Here is a 20,229-nt window from a genome sequence, read left to right as displayed (position 1 = left end):
CTAAACTGGGCATGATGCCATCTTTCATTTGGAGAAGCTTGTGGTCAGTACAAGAGGTTGTGAAATATGGAGAGAGATGGAGAGTAGGTGATGGGAAGGAAATTAGAATTTGGAAACAGAAATGGTTGCCAGTGGAAACCTCTTTCTCAGTTCAATCCCCAGTTGAGATCCTATGTCCTGATGCAAGAGTATGTGAATTGATCGATGAGGAAAAAAAGGAGTGGAAAACTGACTTGATCAAAGACATCTTCAGTAAAGAAGAGGCAGCTATAATATGTATTATCCCTCTTAGTCAAAGGGGAGGAGCCGATAAACAAATATGGGGTTTGACTAAGGATGGGAAATACTCTGTCAGGAGTGCCTACTATGCTGAAAACAAAAGGTGTAAAGAAATGGAAGGGCAATCCTCGAATCCAGAAATGGTGAAGGAGATTTGGAAGAACTTATGGAAGATGCAAATACCAGGGGGATGGAAACATTTGGTATGGAAAGCATTACACAATATTTTACCTACTAAGTTGAGTCTGTTCAAAAAGAAGGTTTTAGGTGAGCCTAGATGCCTGGTATGTTTTCAAAGTGAGGAGTCAGTAGCGCATGTATTGTGGTCCTGCCCTGCCTCTACAGATGTGTGGTCAGAAAGGGGTAGTCCAGTGCAGAAATGGAACTCGGATGGAGGGGGATTTGAGGTGCTGTGGTTGGAAATGGTGAAAAAGCTGTCTCAAACAGACTTAGAAAGAGTGGTGGCCATAATGCACTCGATATGGTTCAGAAGAAATGCATGGGTATTCGAAAGTAGCTTTTCTAGTCCAAAAAGTGTCATTAAAACAGCACTGGTAAGGCTAGAGGAATATCAGGAAGCTTTGAAAGATGGCAGAACTGTAGTATGGAAGATTGAGCAGGTAAAGCAAAGAAGAATATGGCAGAAACCTGTGGAACCGAGTGTCAAAGTTAATTTTGATGCAGCAGTGAACCAGAAAGAAAAAAGAATGGGTGCAGGGGTGGTAATAAGAGACTCTAGGGGGGATGTGTGAGTGTCCTTGAGTACACAACTCCAGTGGGTTAATTCACCATTCATGGCAGAATGCAAAGCTCTGAGTAAGGCAATAGAATTATGCAAAGAGCTGGGTTTCTACAGGGTATGGTTTGAAGGAGATGCAAAAGGGGTAGTAGATAGAGTGAATAAGGAGGAGGAGGATGACTCTTGGGAGGGACTGGTGGTGGGAGATTTGCATAAGGAGCTCCGAAGCTGCAGAGGATGGAAACTTAGCTTTGTTCACAAAGAATGTAACGAGGTTACTCACAGCCTTGCCAAGTTAGGAGTGTCAATAGATACAGAAAGGGTGTGGATGGAATGTGTCACACCTGATAGTGTTCAACAAGTTATTTTTGATAAGCATTGTAATTACACAATTTCTTGAATGAAAATGATACATACAGAGGTTATTTCAAAAAAAAATAATTAATCATTTAACATGCTGCTGCATGTGTAAAGGCAGTAGTAGTACTATATACGCTATAAAAAAATTGTTTATTTATGATAAATTATTTTTTTTGCTAAAATGGTTATTTCTTTTTATCAAAATAAATATATATATTTTCATCACAAATAGACATTCTTATTATAACTAATTTATCATAAATATTTATTTAATAGTATATATGAATTAGGACATTCTAGCTAGTTCAAAAGCTTTGATTAGCTAGTTCTAGCCAAGCCATTTGGACGGCCTGGCAGCATCGCATGATGGATCATGTAGCAGCTTGCGATAAGAAAATTGTTTATTTGTAACTAATTATTTCTAATAAAATTATTATTTTCAGTTAAAATGGGTCTATTTTCGTCATAAATAATATTTTCATCGTAAAAAAATAGTCACAAATATCCATTTTTCTTACCGTGAGCTCGATCTATATATATGTATATATATTACTGATGATCATGCGGCCTAAAAAAGTAGTTGGACTTAATTTGCCAAAGATTACAACTTCATATATATTTTTTGTCATTTATATACATGCAGCTGGAGCATTTCATATCCTGAGACTAGTGCTTAGGCCTGCAACCAAAACAACCCGCCCATGTTTTTGGACCGACCCGACCCGCATATTGACAATTTCTAGTCAGGTTCAAACTTTTTTTTTTTTTTTAATAAATTTGGCAGTTGGTTTGAACTTTGGGTATGTACTGACTCGCCTCTAAGTATCGGCATCTTCGAGGCAAACAAGCACACGTATTTGCTTTCCACTAGTGTCGAAGAAAAGCATATACCCATAATCGAGTACTACGTCGAAAATATCAAGTTTACGCACAGAGACGCGGTATCAATCGGAGATTCCCACAACATACAATTATTGAAAAAGAAAAAAGAAACAAGTTTTATCCTTGTTAAACGACATCAAGACAAAATGTTTAGATTAAGCATGTGTAACAAAGCAGGAGGACCCATCAACGTATCATCATCTTATTCGAAACGTAATGCAAGGTAATGATACTGGTAATCACAAGTCACTGAATGCCATAGCCAGCAAGGCCCACCGCGCATGAAAGCAGAGAAAGGAAACAAGGTAAAAAATAAAAGAAAAGCAGAGACGAAAATACCAAAACTTGAACATCAGAATAAGGAGAAGAGAAGTCGATGCAAACCGTACGAAACAAACAAAACGATCCATTGATTCTCTCCTAATAAAACTTGTAGCTTTCGCCACGCGTCGTCCGTCGCTCCAAGTAAATCATTTCAAATTCTCGAGTTGTGGATGATAGTGTCGTGACGAAGGGAAGTGGGGAGGGGAGGAACGGAGGCGATGTAAAGAGAAGTGGGGAAGTGGGTGGCTAGGATTTCGTATTTTAAGAGGTAGATTGTATAGGTCGAACTTGAGATGTAATTAAAATTGATTTTTCAATGCGGATCGAGTCGGGTCAAGCGGACGGATCGAGTCAAACTGGTTTTTGCACATGCCTAACAGTACTCTAGTACTACTACTAGTACTGATCATGAAAAATTCGGAGAATTTCCCATATTTTTCAAACTAACTAATTAAGTTCTTATTCAAACTATCATGCACAAAATATATATGTACGTATGGCATATGTATAATATGCATGCATGCAGGTATCCTTTAACGTACGTACGTCGACGTATAAAGCTTCTGATCTTTACGTACAATGTCTTGATCAAGACAGTACTTACTATATATGATCATCGATCAGATCATATATTAATCATAATATAGTACTGTTACCGTTGATCTTACCACTTAATTAATTTGCATGCAGTATCGTCATGATCTAAATTAATCTGACACGAGTTGATCAGTAGTACTACTACTGGGCCTGCATAGAATTATTCTATTTCCTATGTAAATTTACAGAAAGCTACGGGATACATTAACAATATATATTAATTAATGCCTGGTTTGGATAACAATAGCTTTCTATCTTACGTCAATATCCAAACATCATAAAAATAAATATTTTTTAATTTTTAATTTTTAACTTTTTTATTTTATCATTACTTAATCATTATAATTTTTTTCAAACTTTTAAATAAAAATATAAAACTTAATTCTACTTTTTCAAATTCTAAAATAAAAATTATATTCTAATAATATTTTAACTTTATAATATTTTTATTCAATTTTTTTTCTATCATTTCTTAAAATTTCATAAAACATCTCAATTCAAACTATTTCATTAATAATATTATTTACAGTTCATCTCATGTTATTTCACCGTAAACAAGACCTAAAGCTGTCATCAACAGCTTATGAATTTTAGCTAGCTATAGTTAGGCTGATCGATCTAGCTAGCAAAATATATATATATTTATATTTATATTTATTGAGGATCATCAAGATCAATCTACTTTGATAAGTTCTGTCTACCTCTAACAGTGATTCGGAATATTATTTGAAGAAATCTATTTATCATCTCCATACATTACACATTATACTATTTTTTTTCTTACTAAATGCGTGATATATAGATAATGAATAGAAGAATTTAATTAGTTTAAGAAAAATAAAACTAAAAAAAAATTAAAAATAAAATAAAATACATATATATAATGTGTAGCGTATAAGTACATAGTTAATGAAGAAGACTGCTCTTTTGTAGAGGCAATTTTTATTCCCCCTGTTTTGGAATCTTGGGAAATCCCTAAGCTTCCAGTTAATACTATTTATCAGACCTCTTGAGTTCAAAAGACTTTCAATGTCTCCCAAAATATTCGAACGTTGCAGCAAATTTGGTCCTGCACCAAAGAATCGACCACATCTTTCTCTCCTTTCTTCACTCTGTAAGCAACCAAAGCATTGAGGTGCAAAAAAAATGACTCTATCAACCTCAACAAATCACATCTAAAATCTAAGCACTATCAAATTCAAATACCAAAATCCATATCTTCAACTAGCCCCACAAAGTTCCTAATTTTTTGAACTGCATTACAATCGATGCCACTTAGAGGAAGATCATTAACATAGATCCAAAATAAGACATAATGTACATCGAGTTTGTCAAAGAACCATGCAACATTGTACAAGAAATGGGTTTCAAAATCATAATGAAGGAAATCGCAATGAAGGCTCGTCGGGTTTCAAAAAATTGTAAAAGAAATGGGTTTCATTTTTTTTTTTTTACTTTTTGTCTGTTTTGAAGTGGAGTGCAGGTGGAGCTCATTGACATGAGGGTTTCTGTCGGTGTCGCGTTGAGTGGGGCTTCCGTCGGCTTGAGGAAGGGAGAGGGAGAGAATCGGTGATGCGTCTAGGTTGGAAGGCTTGAGGAAGGGAGAGGTTTTTCACATATTATTTTCTAGGTTGGTAGCGTTTCGTGGGAGAGGAAGGAAGAGGGAGATGTGGTCGATTCTTTGATGCAGGACCAAGTTTGGTGCAGCGGGAAGGAGAGATTTTTTTGTGTGGAGAAATGAAGTAGAGGAGATCGGGTATTTTGAGATGCAGGCTTGTTTTTGTTAGATACCTTACGTGTCGTACTGTGATTGGTTGGTGTGAAAAATAAATTTATACCCATCCGATTGCAAGTTTTTCTCTTTATCTATTTTATTACAAGTTCTTTAGTAAAATAATTATATTTATAAGCTAGTGAGGATGATGTGACACTTTTCGATAAGACAAAATTTGATTTGTAAAAGAATTCAATTTTAAAGTTCTTTCTACAAATATAATATTTTCATATATATCAGCAAGGTCGAAGCTAGCTGTTATTTTCTCTACACTGATTTATAACTAGTACGTAGAATGGTTCTAGCTAATTTTAGGAAGCATCTCATTTGACAAATATAAACAAAAATCATTTTTTATTTTCAATGCTTAATTTATGTTTTCTCAAATGAAAAAATAAAAAATTTCAAGAGTACTTTAAAATTATTTTGAAAATTTATTTTTGTTGATAATTGTCAAATAGTGTGTAAAGTATCATTTTCTATTTTTCATTTTTTGCAACTCAAGTGATAATTGTCTATCAAATTATATCATTTGGGATAAATAAATGAATCATTGGGATAAGCTACGAGGGTTGATCAATTATATATACTAGAAATAATAGTTTAATTAATTAAATGCTCCATATATATTTGCATATAAATTATATATATATATATATATATATGACATCTCTCACTACCTTTTGCACTTTCATAGTAATAACGTGAAAGATGAGTCCATGCACGATGAAGAAGATTCTACACAAATTTTCTTCTATAAATTTCCTAATTATTAATTTTTTTTTTTTGTAACAATATTGCTATAGAGTTTTTAGTTTATATAACACGTTTAGGCTTATTGGAAAAAATGTTGATGTTATTTTTTAATATATAGGTACGTAAAATCAATTCTAAATATAAAATAAAATAAAACTTTTTCATCAAAGAAAAATCCTTCCTTCAAGGAGGATAAAGATAATAAAAATTATGAATGAATGTAAACAAGACGATAATAGAGGAATGCTATGCATCAGCTACTATTTATTCTTATATTTTACATTTATAACTTTTTTATAAGATATGAGAGTATTTTTCATATAGTGTAGGATGTGGAATGGTGAATAATGACTGATGAGGTGTAGAATTTTTCTAATAACAATTATATTTTAAAACAATTAATACAAGATTGGGCCTTTAGGCCCAATAGGCAATATACAGTCGAAGGCTAGTTTGGGATAATTTCAAGCTTTGCCAAAAATATAGTGTATTGTATTTTCCCAATATCTTATATTTTAATTTAAAGGAAAAAAATCTGAATAATATGTCAAAGAAAGCTAAAAACGTAATTTTGAGAGAGTACAAGAAATTATAAAAGACACGTGGCATTATAGTATACTTTATTCATGTGTTATTTAAGAGAAAAAACTAACTAAAGTCGCATGTCAAAGAAAGCTCGCATGACAGAAAAATGTAATTGTAAAAGTACTACGATAAATGAGGAAATACACGTGGCACAATGCTGAAGTACTAAAACATGATGTATATTATTTTTATATTGACAATTTATTTTTATTTTTATAAAATAATAGTACCCTAATGAAAGATAGTAATTCAGTAGACAGCTCATACAGAGTAAGACACCAGTTTAGCTTACTCGAGGGAGGATGAGCTTAACGAAGAAGGAGAAGTGTGTTTAAAGGTCACGTGCGTCGGACAGAAACATGAATGCACACATATAAGTTTTATATATAAGATTCTATTCAAATGCACACTTATTGTGTATTGAAAATACAAATATATTAATAAGTATTGGATACAACTTTTGGTTAATTAGTTTTGTGCCCTATAAAGTTAAAAAGAGGGTATTGGCACTAGAAATTTATCTACAACGAGTTAGAATAACATCAAGTTTAAATTGAGAGTGGAAGTACAAGTTAGAATTAAGAGTGGGTAGTTGGGCTCCACACCCTACTGCCCTGCCCCACATCTAGTGCCCCTAGCGGGGCCGAGGGGTGGGGAGTGCCCAACCCCGCCCCCACGTAAATGTTTATATATAATATATATATATATATAAAAACATAAATATATTTATATTTATATTTTACAAATTGTGTATATATAAATATATATTATAATTTGTTAGATTTGTTCACAAAATATGCACTAGCAAATTTAAAAATTACATAATTTTTAAATTATAGTCATATTTACAAAATTTAAATTTACAATTTGAGTCTAAAAATATATTTTTAATCATTTTTAGACCTAAGAATAATTCTTAAATCTAGTGAAATGTAGTCTATTTTTTAAATAGATATGAGGCAGGGCGGATCGCACCCCACCCCCCGCGCCTCATGAGAGGCGGGGTGCAGGGAAGGGCTACGGGCGGGCGGATAGCACCCCCAAGGCCCTACTTAGAATAGTTTTTATAGCCAAGAGAAATTTAAAAATATACATATGAGAATTTTGCCAGAAGGGACAAAGTCCCAACTATAGCATAACATTAAAATACGGAATAAATAAGGAATTCTGCCACAAATCTAGCCAAATTTAGAACATAATTAACTATCAATACGAGAAATTAAATAGTTCAAAAATCTTAAATTGCTAGTTTGGAGGGAAAAATGACAAACATTAGGTATAGCGGGGTGACCATGACTTACATACCAAAAAGATTTTTCCGAATTAGAATCTTATGCTCATTTCTCATACCAACAAAACTAATATTGTCATATATGCGATGATGTTGTCACTCTTGCGCGTGCATCATTGTCAAGATATCTTAGTATCATCAATTTCGAATCTGATAACTCAGCGTCGTTAAATGAAACTTTCTCTTATTGTCATTCATGCGCAAATCTTCGTTGTCATGTTATTCTAGTGTCATGAATCCTAAATATGATAAGTGTGCATTTTCAAATACCCCTAATTAAGTCAGCTCTCAACTGTAATTTATTTTTGGGTAAAATATCAAAAGCAACATATTAATAAGACACCAATAGAATTTGTTTTTTACAAACATGAGTTTCTTGGACCATATGGATCCTATATGCAGATAGGTGTCTAAAACATCATCCTCCCATCCATGCTTAACTCAAGGTGTCTATATGTATAAAGCTGAAGAAGTGCTATGCTATGTTACTATGTAGACAATCCCACAAATCTATCCACAGATTATACCAATGTTTCCCACACATTTGGTACTATCTATACATATGTATAGTAAATTATAGGTCTCTCATTTGATAATGGCTTATGCAAATCATTTTCATGAAAATCACTAAAGATATACCTCATAGACATGGTTAGCTTGTCAAGCAATTGATCCCATGAGCTTAAAAACACACACTAAACCAACAAAGAGAGAAGCTCAGTGACAGTGACAAGTGCTATAAAGTAAATTACCTTTCCTCTAAAACCTATATTATATTTAAGCCTATAGAAGCAATTATCAATAGCTACATGATATTAGTTATTTGGTGTATGAAGAGAGCAAATTGAAATCATGTCATAGGTCTATGATTCATGTTATTTGGTAACTTGATGGACTTGAAGTAGCCTATCTTGATCCATAGTATGCTGCCTTCAAACAACTCATTTATCAACACAGTTAATTTGCATAAATTTCTTGATTTTATTGGACATTCATCATTACAGTTATAGTCAATAGAAATACATTGAAATTCAGTCAAGATTGTTTATCAAGGCCAAACATGATTTGGGGATTACAAACTTGTGTGTTAATAACATCATATCAATATATAAAAAATTAATTAAGACGCATTATATATAATTGTTGGGCCTCTATGTGTAGAGTCTGGTTGTGTTTGTGGCAGTCCGGTTTGATGACCTGACATAACAAAGATCAATTATGGTTTTTTGGTGGATTTTCAATGAGTTTTTTTGACCCGTTTTGGCTCTTATTATGACCTGACCCGCTCCCTAGGGTTAACGATATATATTATATTATTCTCTTATATGACGGCTGCACCTTATTTGTTTATCAATTGAAATAAAATTATTTGCAACTCCGTAGATTGTCGAAGCATATACACGCCGTCACCAAAATCTTTTTTATCAGGAAATTGCCAATAATAAGCCAAAGGAAGGCGAGAATGACATGAAGTCATGCCCCTTAAGTGAAATTGAATCAAAATCATCTATTAATTCTTTGATATCACGATGTTTATTTGATTCATATAACTAAAACGTTTGCTGCAAGCGCCTGGTGCAAACGTGGCTGACGTAGAAACACTTGATGAGAGAGAGACCGAACTGATGAGAGAGAGAGTTGATGAGAGAAAGACCGAACTGATGAGAGATGAATAATTCATTTTAAATCTGACATGATATGGACGACTGCACGCCGGTTGTATCTAACGACTGTATATAGAAGAACTGAACTAGATTTATGGATGGCAAGGTTGATTTAAAGCAATTGATCAGGCAATTGTACCGTGTCCTCTCATTCTTGTAGCAAAAGGCCGTCTCCATGCCAACACCATAGCCAAGGCCTATCCATCCTTACCTGCCTAGGCTTGATTGCCAAAACATCAGTTTATCAATAAATCTATCGGGCAATGGCTCTGTTAGCCACCCATCTTAGCAGTCTGCTCTAATCTCCAAGCTATGAGTTCATTACAAGCTTGTAAGTCGATCAATCCATGGGTGGTGAACTAGTGTATATAGTTGCCATTTCTTTTAATGAGATTAATGAATAGGACTAGGAGTAGGTAACTGCACCAAGTTTCAGTTCTTGATTGCAGTACTACTATTGGATTATGTCTTTGAATGCTTGCTTTGTGTGAGTATTGGTCATGTTCTTATGAACATCCTTGTATGAGGGCTATGTCCCTAGCTCTTGAAAAACCCTTCAAACTAGATTATGCTACGCAGATGGATTTTAAGTTGCATTTGAAAAGTAAGTGCTTTTGGGTCAATTATGCAGTGAATGAGTATCCTAAGCAGGAGTAAAGCAATCGAGATACAGACGAATGGTTAGAGCAAAACCAAGTGAGTTGCCGAGAGTACGAACCTCCCCTGTAGCCCAAAAGGTATAGGGAAAGGCACAATTCAAGAGGGAACTCATACAAAGGGAACATAAAAATTTAGAGGAGGAGGCCGGAACTGGATGTCAAATACCGACAGCAAGCTCCCAATTCCCAAAGGAAGGGTACAAAAAAGGCGTGCGTGACCGATAGATTAAGCACAAGACTCTGATCGATCTTACCCAATAAGAACATTAGTTATTATTTTATAGTTAGTAATTAATTGAGACATGATCGATCTAATATAGCTGCTGGAGATAGTAGCGTTGACCGTTGGAGTGACTGTGGCCCAACCCCAATACATCTATCAGTTTCGATAGAATATGTATGGAGGAAACAAAGTTCTTTATTTTATGGCAATTACGTCTGTCTATCTGCTGTTCAAATGTTTTTAGTTAATCAAGAGCTTTTTATCTAATAATTTTCTAGATTTTTCTAAAAAGGAAAAAAAAATAAACAAAATCGAAATAAATTTAAAAACCCATCTAATCTGATTTATATTGGAATAACTTTTTAATTTTATCTTTCCACTTTCACAAATTCTAACACAAAATATATATATTCTCAAAACATTTTTATTCAAATAATTACTTTTGATTCTATTTATGTTATTATGAAAAAAAAAAATCTAAAAAAAAAAATTCTCTAGAACTTTTAAAGGCTTTCATTTTATTCTTCAAAATCTATTAATATTGATAAAAAATTCTTTTCATCAGTCACTATTTATCACTCCACATCCCGCACTCTATGAAAAAGTTATAAATATAGAGTGTGAGAGTAAATAGTAACTAATATATAGCATTCTATCGAGATGCCATTCCTTTTAATTGCAAAGTTATAAATTTGATTTCTTTTTCTCCTGTGTGTGTGCAAAGAAGTAACTCCATTGTTTCCACGCAATTCTCCTTATATCTCTTGGTCACTAAGTTTCCTTAAAAATCTCTGTTTCACTTTTGGTCTCATAAACCCAATCGGATGAAGCCCTTTTTGTTCAACCTTTTTTTTTTTTTCAGATAAATATTACCAAAATTATGTATACACATGATTGCTAGTCTCCCAATTTGCAATATATGGAACAAACTAATCCAACCACATTGTTTTGAAATACATTTTCTATGCATCAAATAACTAACATTGAGAGAGATTAAGCTTCCGTAAAAAATCTTCAGAGAAAGAGAAAGAAAGACAGAAAGTGAAACTTACAACATTTATTATTCCTTTAATACTGTCCGAATATTTGAACGGACAACAATAAATATTATAGGGTAAGTACACTTAATAAATCATGTCTCTTTCACAAGAAAACCCAAAAATCTATTAATTCATAAATCAAGTTCATCATATGTGAGAGACCATTCATCCTCTAATATCTTGGTTCTTTTTGTTTCAAATGATATGACACCGAGTAGCACTCCTCGTGTTACATATGCCAAGTTGTTACTTAGGTGGGATCACTTGTAAATATCCACTATAATAATGGAGATTAGATTTGAATACGAGATTTGTATATATTTATGCTTTAATTCAATGGGTCTTAAAGCTCGAAAGAAAATATCAAATGGGTCTCGGAGTGATTTAATTACTCTTGCGTTCCTTTGATGTAAAAGTCCTCCAAGACGTCTATAAGGAAACTATTTAGTATTTACTATCGCTCTGAGACAGACTGGGCTTATGTCCATAGAGAGAAAAACTTTGGTTTCGTTTTATTCCCTCTTCTCTCCCCCTCCCTTCGGCCGTAAATTCAACCTCACACACATGAAAACTTAGCTGTCTTCACAGGTACTCACTCTCTCCTTTCTCTTTCCCTTGTTCTTTTTTTTTTTAGAGTGTGTTTGGTTCTTGTTTGGATGTGTTTCGTAGTAAAGTTTTGTAGGAGTTCTGAATCAATGCATAACATGAAAGCCCATTTGCCCAGGCTTTGTATCTCGCACTAGTTCTTCCATGGAGGTTATTGAATACTTAATCTCTTTCTCTTTACTTAACTGCACTACTGTTTATCTTCTCTGATGTCAGTTTATGCATTGGTATTGTTGCGTATGTATATAATGTGTTTAATTATCAGTTAATTTTTTTTTCCAGGATCAATGAGAATTGTTGACACGAGCTTTGGGTTCTCAATGATGTTATTAGTTTTGTTGTGATTTGATTTGAGTTTTCAACTCTACACAACTTGTTTGGTTTGAGTTTTTTTTTTTTTTTTTTGCTTTGTTTATTCGGTTTGATTTCAATTGTTGAGCATGTTCAATTGTTTTTTTATGTCGAAGCCTTATAGGACAATCGATCTGGGGTTGCTTATTTTCTTCTGGGTTTGTGACCTCGAAATTCTCTGCTGCGTGTTTTCCTTTTCTTCTTCTTCGTCTTCTGGTTGAGAATATGTTGCGCCTTGAGTTCACGTATTTGGGATGAGGCCTTAACTGGGTGACCACTTTATGCATGTCTCTTCACAATACCATTTTTATAGAGTGAGGATGTTGGCCTGTTGAGAAAAAGGAAGAGAGGGGGATTGTGTTTTTCAGTCTGGAAATAATGATTGATGGGTTTTTGTGTAAGGCTTTGACTCTTGGATTTTATTGGGTGCTCAGCCAATTGACCTTCCTTGCAATATTGGTTGTTTTAGATAAAAAAATTTCTCTAGTTGGCTGGGGAAGAGAGACTGTTTTCTTCTTTGCTTTTATTTCTTATTTCTATTGATTAAGAAAGTTTATGTTTCTTCTATTGCCTTCCAGTTGATTCATGAGGTTTCCCTTTTACTTTTTGGATGTTTTCCTATTGGATGGTCTCCTTGATGTGTATGCCCTATCCCCTTGCCAGCCAGCGTCAAATTACCTTCACACATGCCTTGTGTGAGCTCATCTACGAAAGCTTACACACGGACAAACACATGCAAGCTTTTATGTTTACATAATTTCAGAAATGCTGCATTATATTGGCATTGTTAAGTAAATGCCCTTTAATGCTATCCAGGCACAGGACTATGGGTGCTTGAAGGGAAAAAAGAGCGGGATTAGGGTTGACGATATAAAAGAGACTTGTAATATTCATCCAAGTTGATGAAATGATTAAGATGTTTAGCGTTGACAAGAAAGTGAATGTTGGGCATTTATTGGTATTATATTATGGTGGACACATTGGTTGTTTTTCTTCAGTTCTCTCACTCACTTCCAAATACATTTTCTGCTGATTCAGGAGCATTTTTATCCTTGGTTTTGGTAAGTTATTAACAAAACTCAAGTCAAGGGACTATATTAGTACTGTTTGTTTTCTTCATAGATTAATTGGTTAATAGCATTGTGAAGAAACATCTTGTGCATTAACTTCCTGCATAGAATCTCATGTAGTTTGAGAAAACTCAGGGTATAATCCAATATCTTGAGGCATGAATTCTCAAACCCGCTAGATAATCATTGGAACATTGTGCTTCCTGTTATTTGAGCACATCGCTTGTGCTCATATTTGCCTGCTTGTAGTCCTAACTGTTTGTTTTGGGTTCATCAGTCTCATTTTTCTTTGTTTTATGTTAGCAGATGGAGTCAGTTGATCTGGATCATAATGGTAATTGCATTGAAGAAACGTCTGACAAGCAGTTATTTCCTCCAAGTTCTCCTGATAGAAGTGATATATTTGGAGATCCACAGGTGAATACACGAGTTGGTGATGATTACCAAGCAGAAATTCCCTCCTTGCTGACAGAATATAAGCATCTTCAGCTTCTACTGAACCCTGCTGATTCAGGTGTCATGGTTGATGATTCCCAATCTTTTTTAATGGGTTTGCCTATCCCAATCATGTGGGCTCAGGAAGTTAATAGCATTGGAGATAAAACATGGGGATTTCCTAGTAACCATGATGAGGAAGTTAACTCAAACAAGCCTGCCGAATTGAGAAACAGAAAAAAGATATATATTAAGTTGAAGAAGAAAAGTTCAGCAATCAATCTTGAACCCTTGGATGTTGGGTTGGAAAATGAAAAGGAATCAAAAACTGCAAATGTTGGAAACATCGTGATAGGGAAAACAAGCGTTGTTGGACTACATAAAAGCAAAAGGTATTCCCCAGTTCCAGGTTCTAAATGTGACCCTTGGAGTGATCCTGACGTGAACAGTTTCCTTCTTGGTTTGTACATATTTGGGAAGAATTTTGTTTCAATCCGGAGACTCCTAGAGAACAAACAGATGGGAGAAATACTGTCCTTCTACTATGGGGAATTCTATAGATCTGATCAATACCGTAGATGGTCAGACTCCCGGAAGGCCAGAAGTAGGAAATGTGTAACAGGAAGGAAAATATTTACAGGATGGAGGCTACAGGAACTGTTATCCCGTTTGCTTCCCCATGTCCCAGAGGAATTTCAAAGTACTTTGCTGGAGGTAAAGCTTCTGTTCCAGTATCATTTGGTTGACTGTGTCACTGTGAAATCAATGTTTAAACTCTCATTAATTTGTTGTTTTTGTGATTGAACTCATCCCACGTCTGTTGCCTTATATGTTAAAATGTGCATCATACCATCTAGGATTCTTTCATAGTTTTGCTTCATGCACTGTATTTACATATTGATTCTCCTTATTTACTCTTCTGCACCTGGATAGGGGAGAAGTAGTAGAAGAATTTTGGCAGTATAGTGGATAACTCAGTCCAGAATTTTGTATTTTTCTTGGGAAAATTCTCTCACCTGTTCCATAACTTTTAATATATAATTGAACAACGCAAAATGAATAAGATAAATGCATATATAGATTGAAACATATTAGACCCAAGGCTTTTTTAAGGGGCAGTATAGTAATTTTATTAATTTAGTATGTTTTATTTTCTATTTTTATTTTGAATATTCGTAGGTCTATTTCGGTGGGCTTTAAGAAAGTGTTTAGAAAGTTATATAGGGCCTAGATAAATAAGAATTCGTTGTCAAGAAAAACAAGACCGTTTAGTACTACCCAGTCTACCCTTTTTTTTTATGTATAAAAATTTTATTGTGACAAGCAACGAGGCAAAGCCAAGTATACAGGAAGTATACAAAAACTGAATCTATTACATGTCAGGAACTAGAAAAAGAAACAAGAAAATCATGAACATTAGTTCCATTAAATACAATAGCCAAAGCCCATTGAAATAAGGAATTAAAGAAAAAAAATCTAAGCTCATCCACCAAGCGCTCCTTATCTTCAAAGCATCGACCTTTCCTCTCTACCCAAATGCACCACATAAGGCATAAAGGTATCATATTCCAAACAGCGGCAATTTGCACATTACCCCTTAAACCTCTCCAGCAAGCAGAAAGGTCTACCACCCTCCAAGGCATCACCCAAGTCAACACCTATTGAACACTTCATTCCATAACAACCTTGTCACATCACAGTGTAATAATAGATGATCCACTGATTCATCAGATTTCTTGCATAAGAAACACCAATCCAAAACAATTAATCCACACTTCCTGAGATTATCCAACATCAAAATCTTCCCTAAAGAAAGCAGACCAACCAAAGAATGCAACCTTTGATGGCACCTTACTCTTTCAAATACCCTTCCAAGGAAAAGAATGAACCCCATTCGGCCAAGACGGCTTCTTATACCAAGAACAAACTGAAAACTTCTTATTACCAGTATGCATCCAGATCATCTTAACCCTCATATCCCTCCCAAGCTGAGTAGCATACAATAAACGAAACAATTCAGAAACTACCCAGGCTACAAAGTCTTGCACAGAAATAATTTCTTGCTGCAGGAAGAATAACAAGATGGGTGTATTTACTGATGAATGATTAAGTGTATTTTAACTGCATCAGCTGCATCTAAACATACCTCTTTTTCCATTTTGTTTTTAGTTGGGGTAAGAGGGTATTTAATAATTACTTATAAAAAAAAAAGGGAGGGTATTTAATAATTTATTGTGAGTGAGTGGATCTGGTACTCAAAACGAGCACGGCCTTGCCTACTCTTGATTCTTAACTCCAACTTAAAAACTCTTTCTTAAGTAGTTCATAGAAATGATAAATATCATGGAGATTTTGAATTAACTTTAAAAACCATGAATATACTGCTGATTCTTAGAGACTAGAGAAGCTTTCGTTTTCTCTAATTGTTAGCAGAAAATTAGGTTTGGAAAATAATCTGAAATAAATTTCCCTTTTATTCTCAAAATTAATCTAAGGTTTAAAATCTATCAGTTGAGATGGGATAGCTGGTTCCTGAGTCTTAACTTTGTAACTACTGTTTAATAATTATAGCACATGTAAAATCACAACTTTAGGACCATGCTTAGCAGCTGAACTCCTAAAATCACATGACCTGGAGACCCAAATTTTGAGGAAAAGAAACTGAAGAAGGAAGAGGTGAGGCTGGAATGTCTGCTACGATTGCAATGGTGGAGACAAACAAAGTCAATAATGCACCTGTCACCTGTATTGCTGAAATCATGGGCACAAAGAAAAAGAGAACAAGAAAGAAAAATGAAAAGGGAATGTTAGATCTTGTGGCTCACTCTTTAAAGTATTGAGTGTATAAGGCGTCTGGGTTTGGTGAAAAGAGAAGAACCTTTATGTAAAAGGATAATTTCCCTATACGATCCCATGATATGATGAGATGGCATCTGACTTTGAAACCTCATCATATGTATTGGACATTACGTCCATCCAATTGTTAATCCATGGTACAACTCTGAAATGGTAATTCACCTTTCCTAACCTGATGGTTCCTAGAAAGTAAAAGCTTCCCCAAAATGTGCGGTTAGCAATTCTCTTGGATGCTGCTTACCTCAACTTCTATGAATGTTAGGTGGCTAATACCCATTATACTCGTATCTGATTAGATGCTAAAAGGATCTTTGGATCTTTGCTGCAGATAGACTGCTTTTCCAATTACTGTGTTTAGACCCAAGTTGTTGCAGCTATATCTTTTTTACTTTGCTTGACAGAGAACTATATGTCCTTCAACCCTCATTTTGCTTGTCTTCTATAGGGCTTCAAGTCATTTGCTGAGGGAAGAACTTCATTTGACGAATTTGTCTTCTATTTGAAGTCAACTGTTGACATTCAGATTCTTGTGGAAGCTGTAGCTATTGGTAAGGGGAAGGAGGATCTCACAGGCCTTGCCTTAGAGTCTGGAAAGACCAATCAAATATTTCAAGTTTTTCCTAACCTACCAACCGGCAAAGATTGTTCCTCTCTTACTCCCAGTGACATATTAAAGTTTTTGACTGGAGGCTTCCGGTTGAGCAAAGCCCGGTGTAATGATATTTTTTGGGAAGCTGTTTGGCCCCGTTTGCTTGCGAGAGGATGGCATTCTGAGCAGCCTAAGAATCAGGGTTATGTGAGTTCCAAACATTACCTTGTTTTTCTTGTGCCTGGGGTTAAGAAGTTTTCAAGAAGGAAACTTGTGAAGGGAGACCACTACTTTGATTCTGTTAGTGATGTTTTGAGCAAAGTGGCATCTGAACCAAAACTTCTTGAGCTTGAAGCTGAAGAAGCTACACTCAGGAGCTGTAATGAGGATGGGTGGGTTCAAGAAGTGACATCGGATCCAGATGATCCATCCAATCATCAGCGCCATTGTTACCTTAAACCCCGAGTTACTTCTTCCTCTCCAAATCCTATGAAGTTCACAGTTGTTGATACTAGCTCAGTCCATGGAGGAAAATCATCCAATGTGAGGGACCTGAGATATTTACCGGTTGAATACAAAATTACTTCTAGTATCTCCAATAATTATAAGAAGTCAATGTATGACTTTGAGGCATATGTTGCTGATATGCCATTGAAGGCTGAAAAAAACACAAATAAGCTTAACCACAATAAGGGTACAGTTTATACAAGTGGTCCAAATGGTTTGAAGTTCACTGTTGTTGATACCAGTTTGCTTCGTGGAGAAAAATCATCTGAGGTGAGAAAAATTAGATATTTACCCATTGAATTTAAAGGTATAGCTGATTTTAGCAATCTTTTGGGAGAAACTGAAGGGACCTCCTCTGAAGATTCACTGGATGCGCATGAGATTAATGCTGTTGACATGTTGTTGAACAGTGGAAAGAATATTGTACCTGATGGTGATGATACAAACAGAAAGGTAATAAGTAATAATTCAGATATTACTTCGAGCCATCGAGATGATAAGGGCATTATGTCCAATGACAGGCAGCTAAAAACAACTATCAAGCACCAATTTAGTCGGAGAGTAAAATCTGGTAATTCAAAATCTGTCTCTCCTGTCATCAAAAGGCGAAAATTAACTGTTTGTTCTAAGTTGAAGACACAAGGTGTTATTGAGGACTTCTCAGAAGGCTTGGAGTTAAATCAAACAGGACTCTGTTTGCCATCAAGTTCTCCAGATGCAAGCAAGAATGTTAGTTCTCCAATGGATTCTCAAGAGAATGTGTCTTTAATTATTTCTTCACCTAAAGGCAGTCCAGGTGAGGAGACTATTGGAGGCATTCTCATTGGAAACTCGTCTGCCTCGGGCATGTCCTGTGGGATGAATGAGAAACATCAACCTCAGCCATCACTTGACCTGAACCTACCCCAGGTTCTGATAAACTCTGAAGTGGGTGAAGCATTAATGATGGAGGTGGAAGACAGCCATGGCATAAATGCAGACGGTTCATGCCTTCTATCTAACGGAATGGACCTGGTTCCTGACACAATGACTTCTATGGATGTGGATAATGTAGAGCGGCAACTGATGAACCTGAACCCCAGAAGGCAAAGCACAAGAAAGCGACCACCGACCATCAGAGCATTGGAAGCTCTTGCAAATGGTTACTTAATTGTCCAAAGGAGGCAAAAGGGCACAGAATTTCAGACACATGAAAATCCATTCTCTAGTCCTTCCCGCAAGGCCCGAAGCAGAGTCAAAATAACTTCAAGTCGTGGTAGCACTAGTACCAAGACCAATGAAATGGAAAGAAAAGAAGTGACTGATGCTTGTGATGATAACAAAGGTATGGTTAGCAAAACTGTTGAAAAAAAATTGGCTCACTAAATACTCAGGATTTTCAGAACTACCTATCATCCTAGTGTTTTTAAGGACGATCTGGTAAGGTGTTGTTTTTCCAATTATGATTAGAAAATGGGTTTTTAATTACTCTGAAAGACGACCAGAGCAGTCTGTACCCCTTGTGGAAAGAAAGACTCTTGCTATATTTATTGCCATGACCTGGAAAAATTGTACTCCGTTGGATGCTTTACCAACCATGGTATAGGAGAGTCCATCTTCACTTGTTTAGTTCACATAAAAACTAACCGTTCACAGTGCAGACCAGCCTTTTACCAAAAAGCTGATGGCCCTTCAGCGATTTTCTTATGTCAATACTACAGCAGAGAGATGAATTCACTCTGCAATACATATGAAAATGTTATAGGCTACCTAATGGCAGATGTGTTGCTGGTAGTATTTGGAATGCAGGCAAATTATCAAGATTCTAATCATAACCGGGGTGCTTTGGGATAGGCTTTGTAGATGCATACCAAGTTCCATATAAATGTGAAGATATCAGTAATCAGAATGGAGGTTGAATCACTTTAGCATGGCTGTTGGCGGAAACTCTTTCCAAGATAGAATGCTGTTTCAAGGGGTCACCCACCAATCAAGTTTCTGTATCTTCTCAGTTGAGCAGGTTCCTGTTCTCGATGAGTGTCCATTGTGATGAGTACACTCTTCTTCTTGTGATTTTTCTGAAGATATTTACTTAGTGACTCAGATTTCTTTTGTGATTTTATTGTTCTGTCTGTGTGATGCTTAGTTGAAAATAACGGGCTAAATATACTTTTTACCCCTAAACCACAGGGATTTTAAACTTTATGCTCTGGATTACCAAAATTGATACATTGCAACCTTAAATTACCTAGAATTGGCAAATGGTAGCCTCCTTCCAAGTCTTCCCATTTAAGTGGAGAAAATAGGTAATATGACAAAATCTTGTTTATCTAATTTCAATGGAGGATATTATTTGACAGTAGAGGTAGTTGAACAGGTAAATCTAATTATTTATATTATATCTTACTACTTCCTTTCAAATGTAGGCTTAATTCCCCTTTAATAAGTAGACTTGACATGTCGAATATTTTAAATAATGTGTAAATATAGAATTAAGGTTCAAAGTTAGGAATTTTGTTCTGATATCATGTTAAATCACTATTTATCCTAGAAGTAAGTTTAAAATGTTAATATATATGCTCTTGTGATGGGATAATTTACTTATTCTGAACTTCAACTTCATCGGCCTCCCTGCAAGGTGCAATTTTGTTGGGAACTTTGTT

The 20,229-nt window shown here is 35.2% G+C and overlaps 1 protein-coding gene across 4 annotated transcripts; it reads left to right on the top strand.

The window, feature by feature from the left end:
- The first annotated feature begins 11,615 nt into the window (after positions 1-11,615).
- Positions 11,616-19,771, top strand: LOC109009747. 4 transcript variants are annotated; one of them, XM_018990356.2, is made up of 5 exons: positions 11,636-11,761; positions 12,947-13,191; positions 13,504-14,349; positions 16,937-18,911; positions 19,421-19,771. In XM_018990356.2, exons 2-5 carry the CDS (start codon positions 13,072-13,074, stop codon positions 19,483-19,485), a joined length of 3,006 nt encoding a protein of 1,001 aa, XP_018845901.1. In that variant the 5' UTR covers positions 11,636-11,761; positions 12,947-13,071; the 3' UTR covers positions 19,486-19,771. The 4 variants fall into 4 exon arrangements, with proteins under 4 accessions (XP_035549414.1, XP_018845901.1, XP_018845903.1 ...); XM_018990358.2 differs by lacking the exon at positions 12,947-13,191 and having other exon boundaries at positions 13,507-14,349; XM_035693520.1 differs by lacking the exon at positions 12,947-13,191.
- The last annotated feature ends 458 nt before the right edge of the window (positions 19,772-20,229 follow it).

This window comes from Juglans regia, chromosome 8 (assembly GCF_001411555.2).
Source record: "Juglans regia cultivar Chandler chromosome 8, Walnut 2.0, whole genome shotgun sequence".
NCBI classification, from domain to species: domain Eukaryota; kingdom Viridiplantae; phylum Streptophyta; class Magnoliopsida; order Fagales; family Juglandaceae; genus Juglans; species Juglans regia.
Note: the sequence above shows the minus strand (reverse complement) of the source record. Positions and strands in the feature narration are given on the sequence as shown.

What these genes read in the sequence shown, in the direction of transcription:
- LOC109009747 (XM_018990356.2), top strand. Translation starts at nt 13,072, where the DNA reads ATGTTGGGCATTTATTGGTATTATATTATGGTGGACACATTGGTTGTT. An exon ending in CATTTTTATCCTTGGTTTTG is followed by an intron (nt 13,192 to 13,503) that starts GTAAGTTATTAA and finishes GTTTTATGTTAG; the next exon opens with CAGATGGAGTCAGTTGATCT. An exon ending in TGCTTGTGATGATAACAAAG is followed by an intron (nt 18,912 to 19,420) that starts GTATGGTTAGCA and finishes GCTTTGGGATAG; the next exon opens with GCTTTGTAGATGCATACCAA.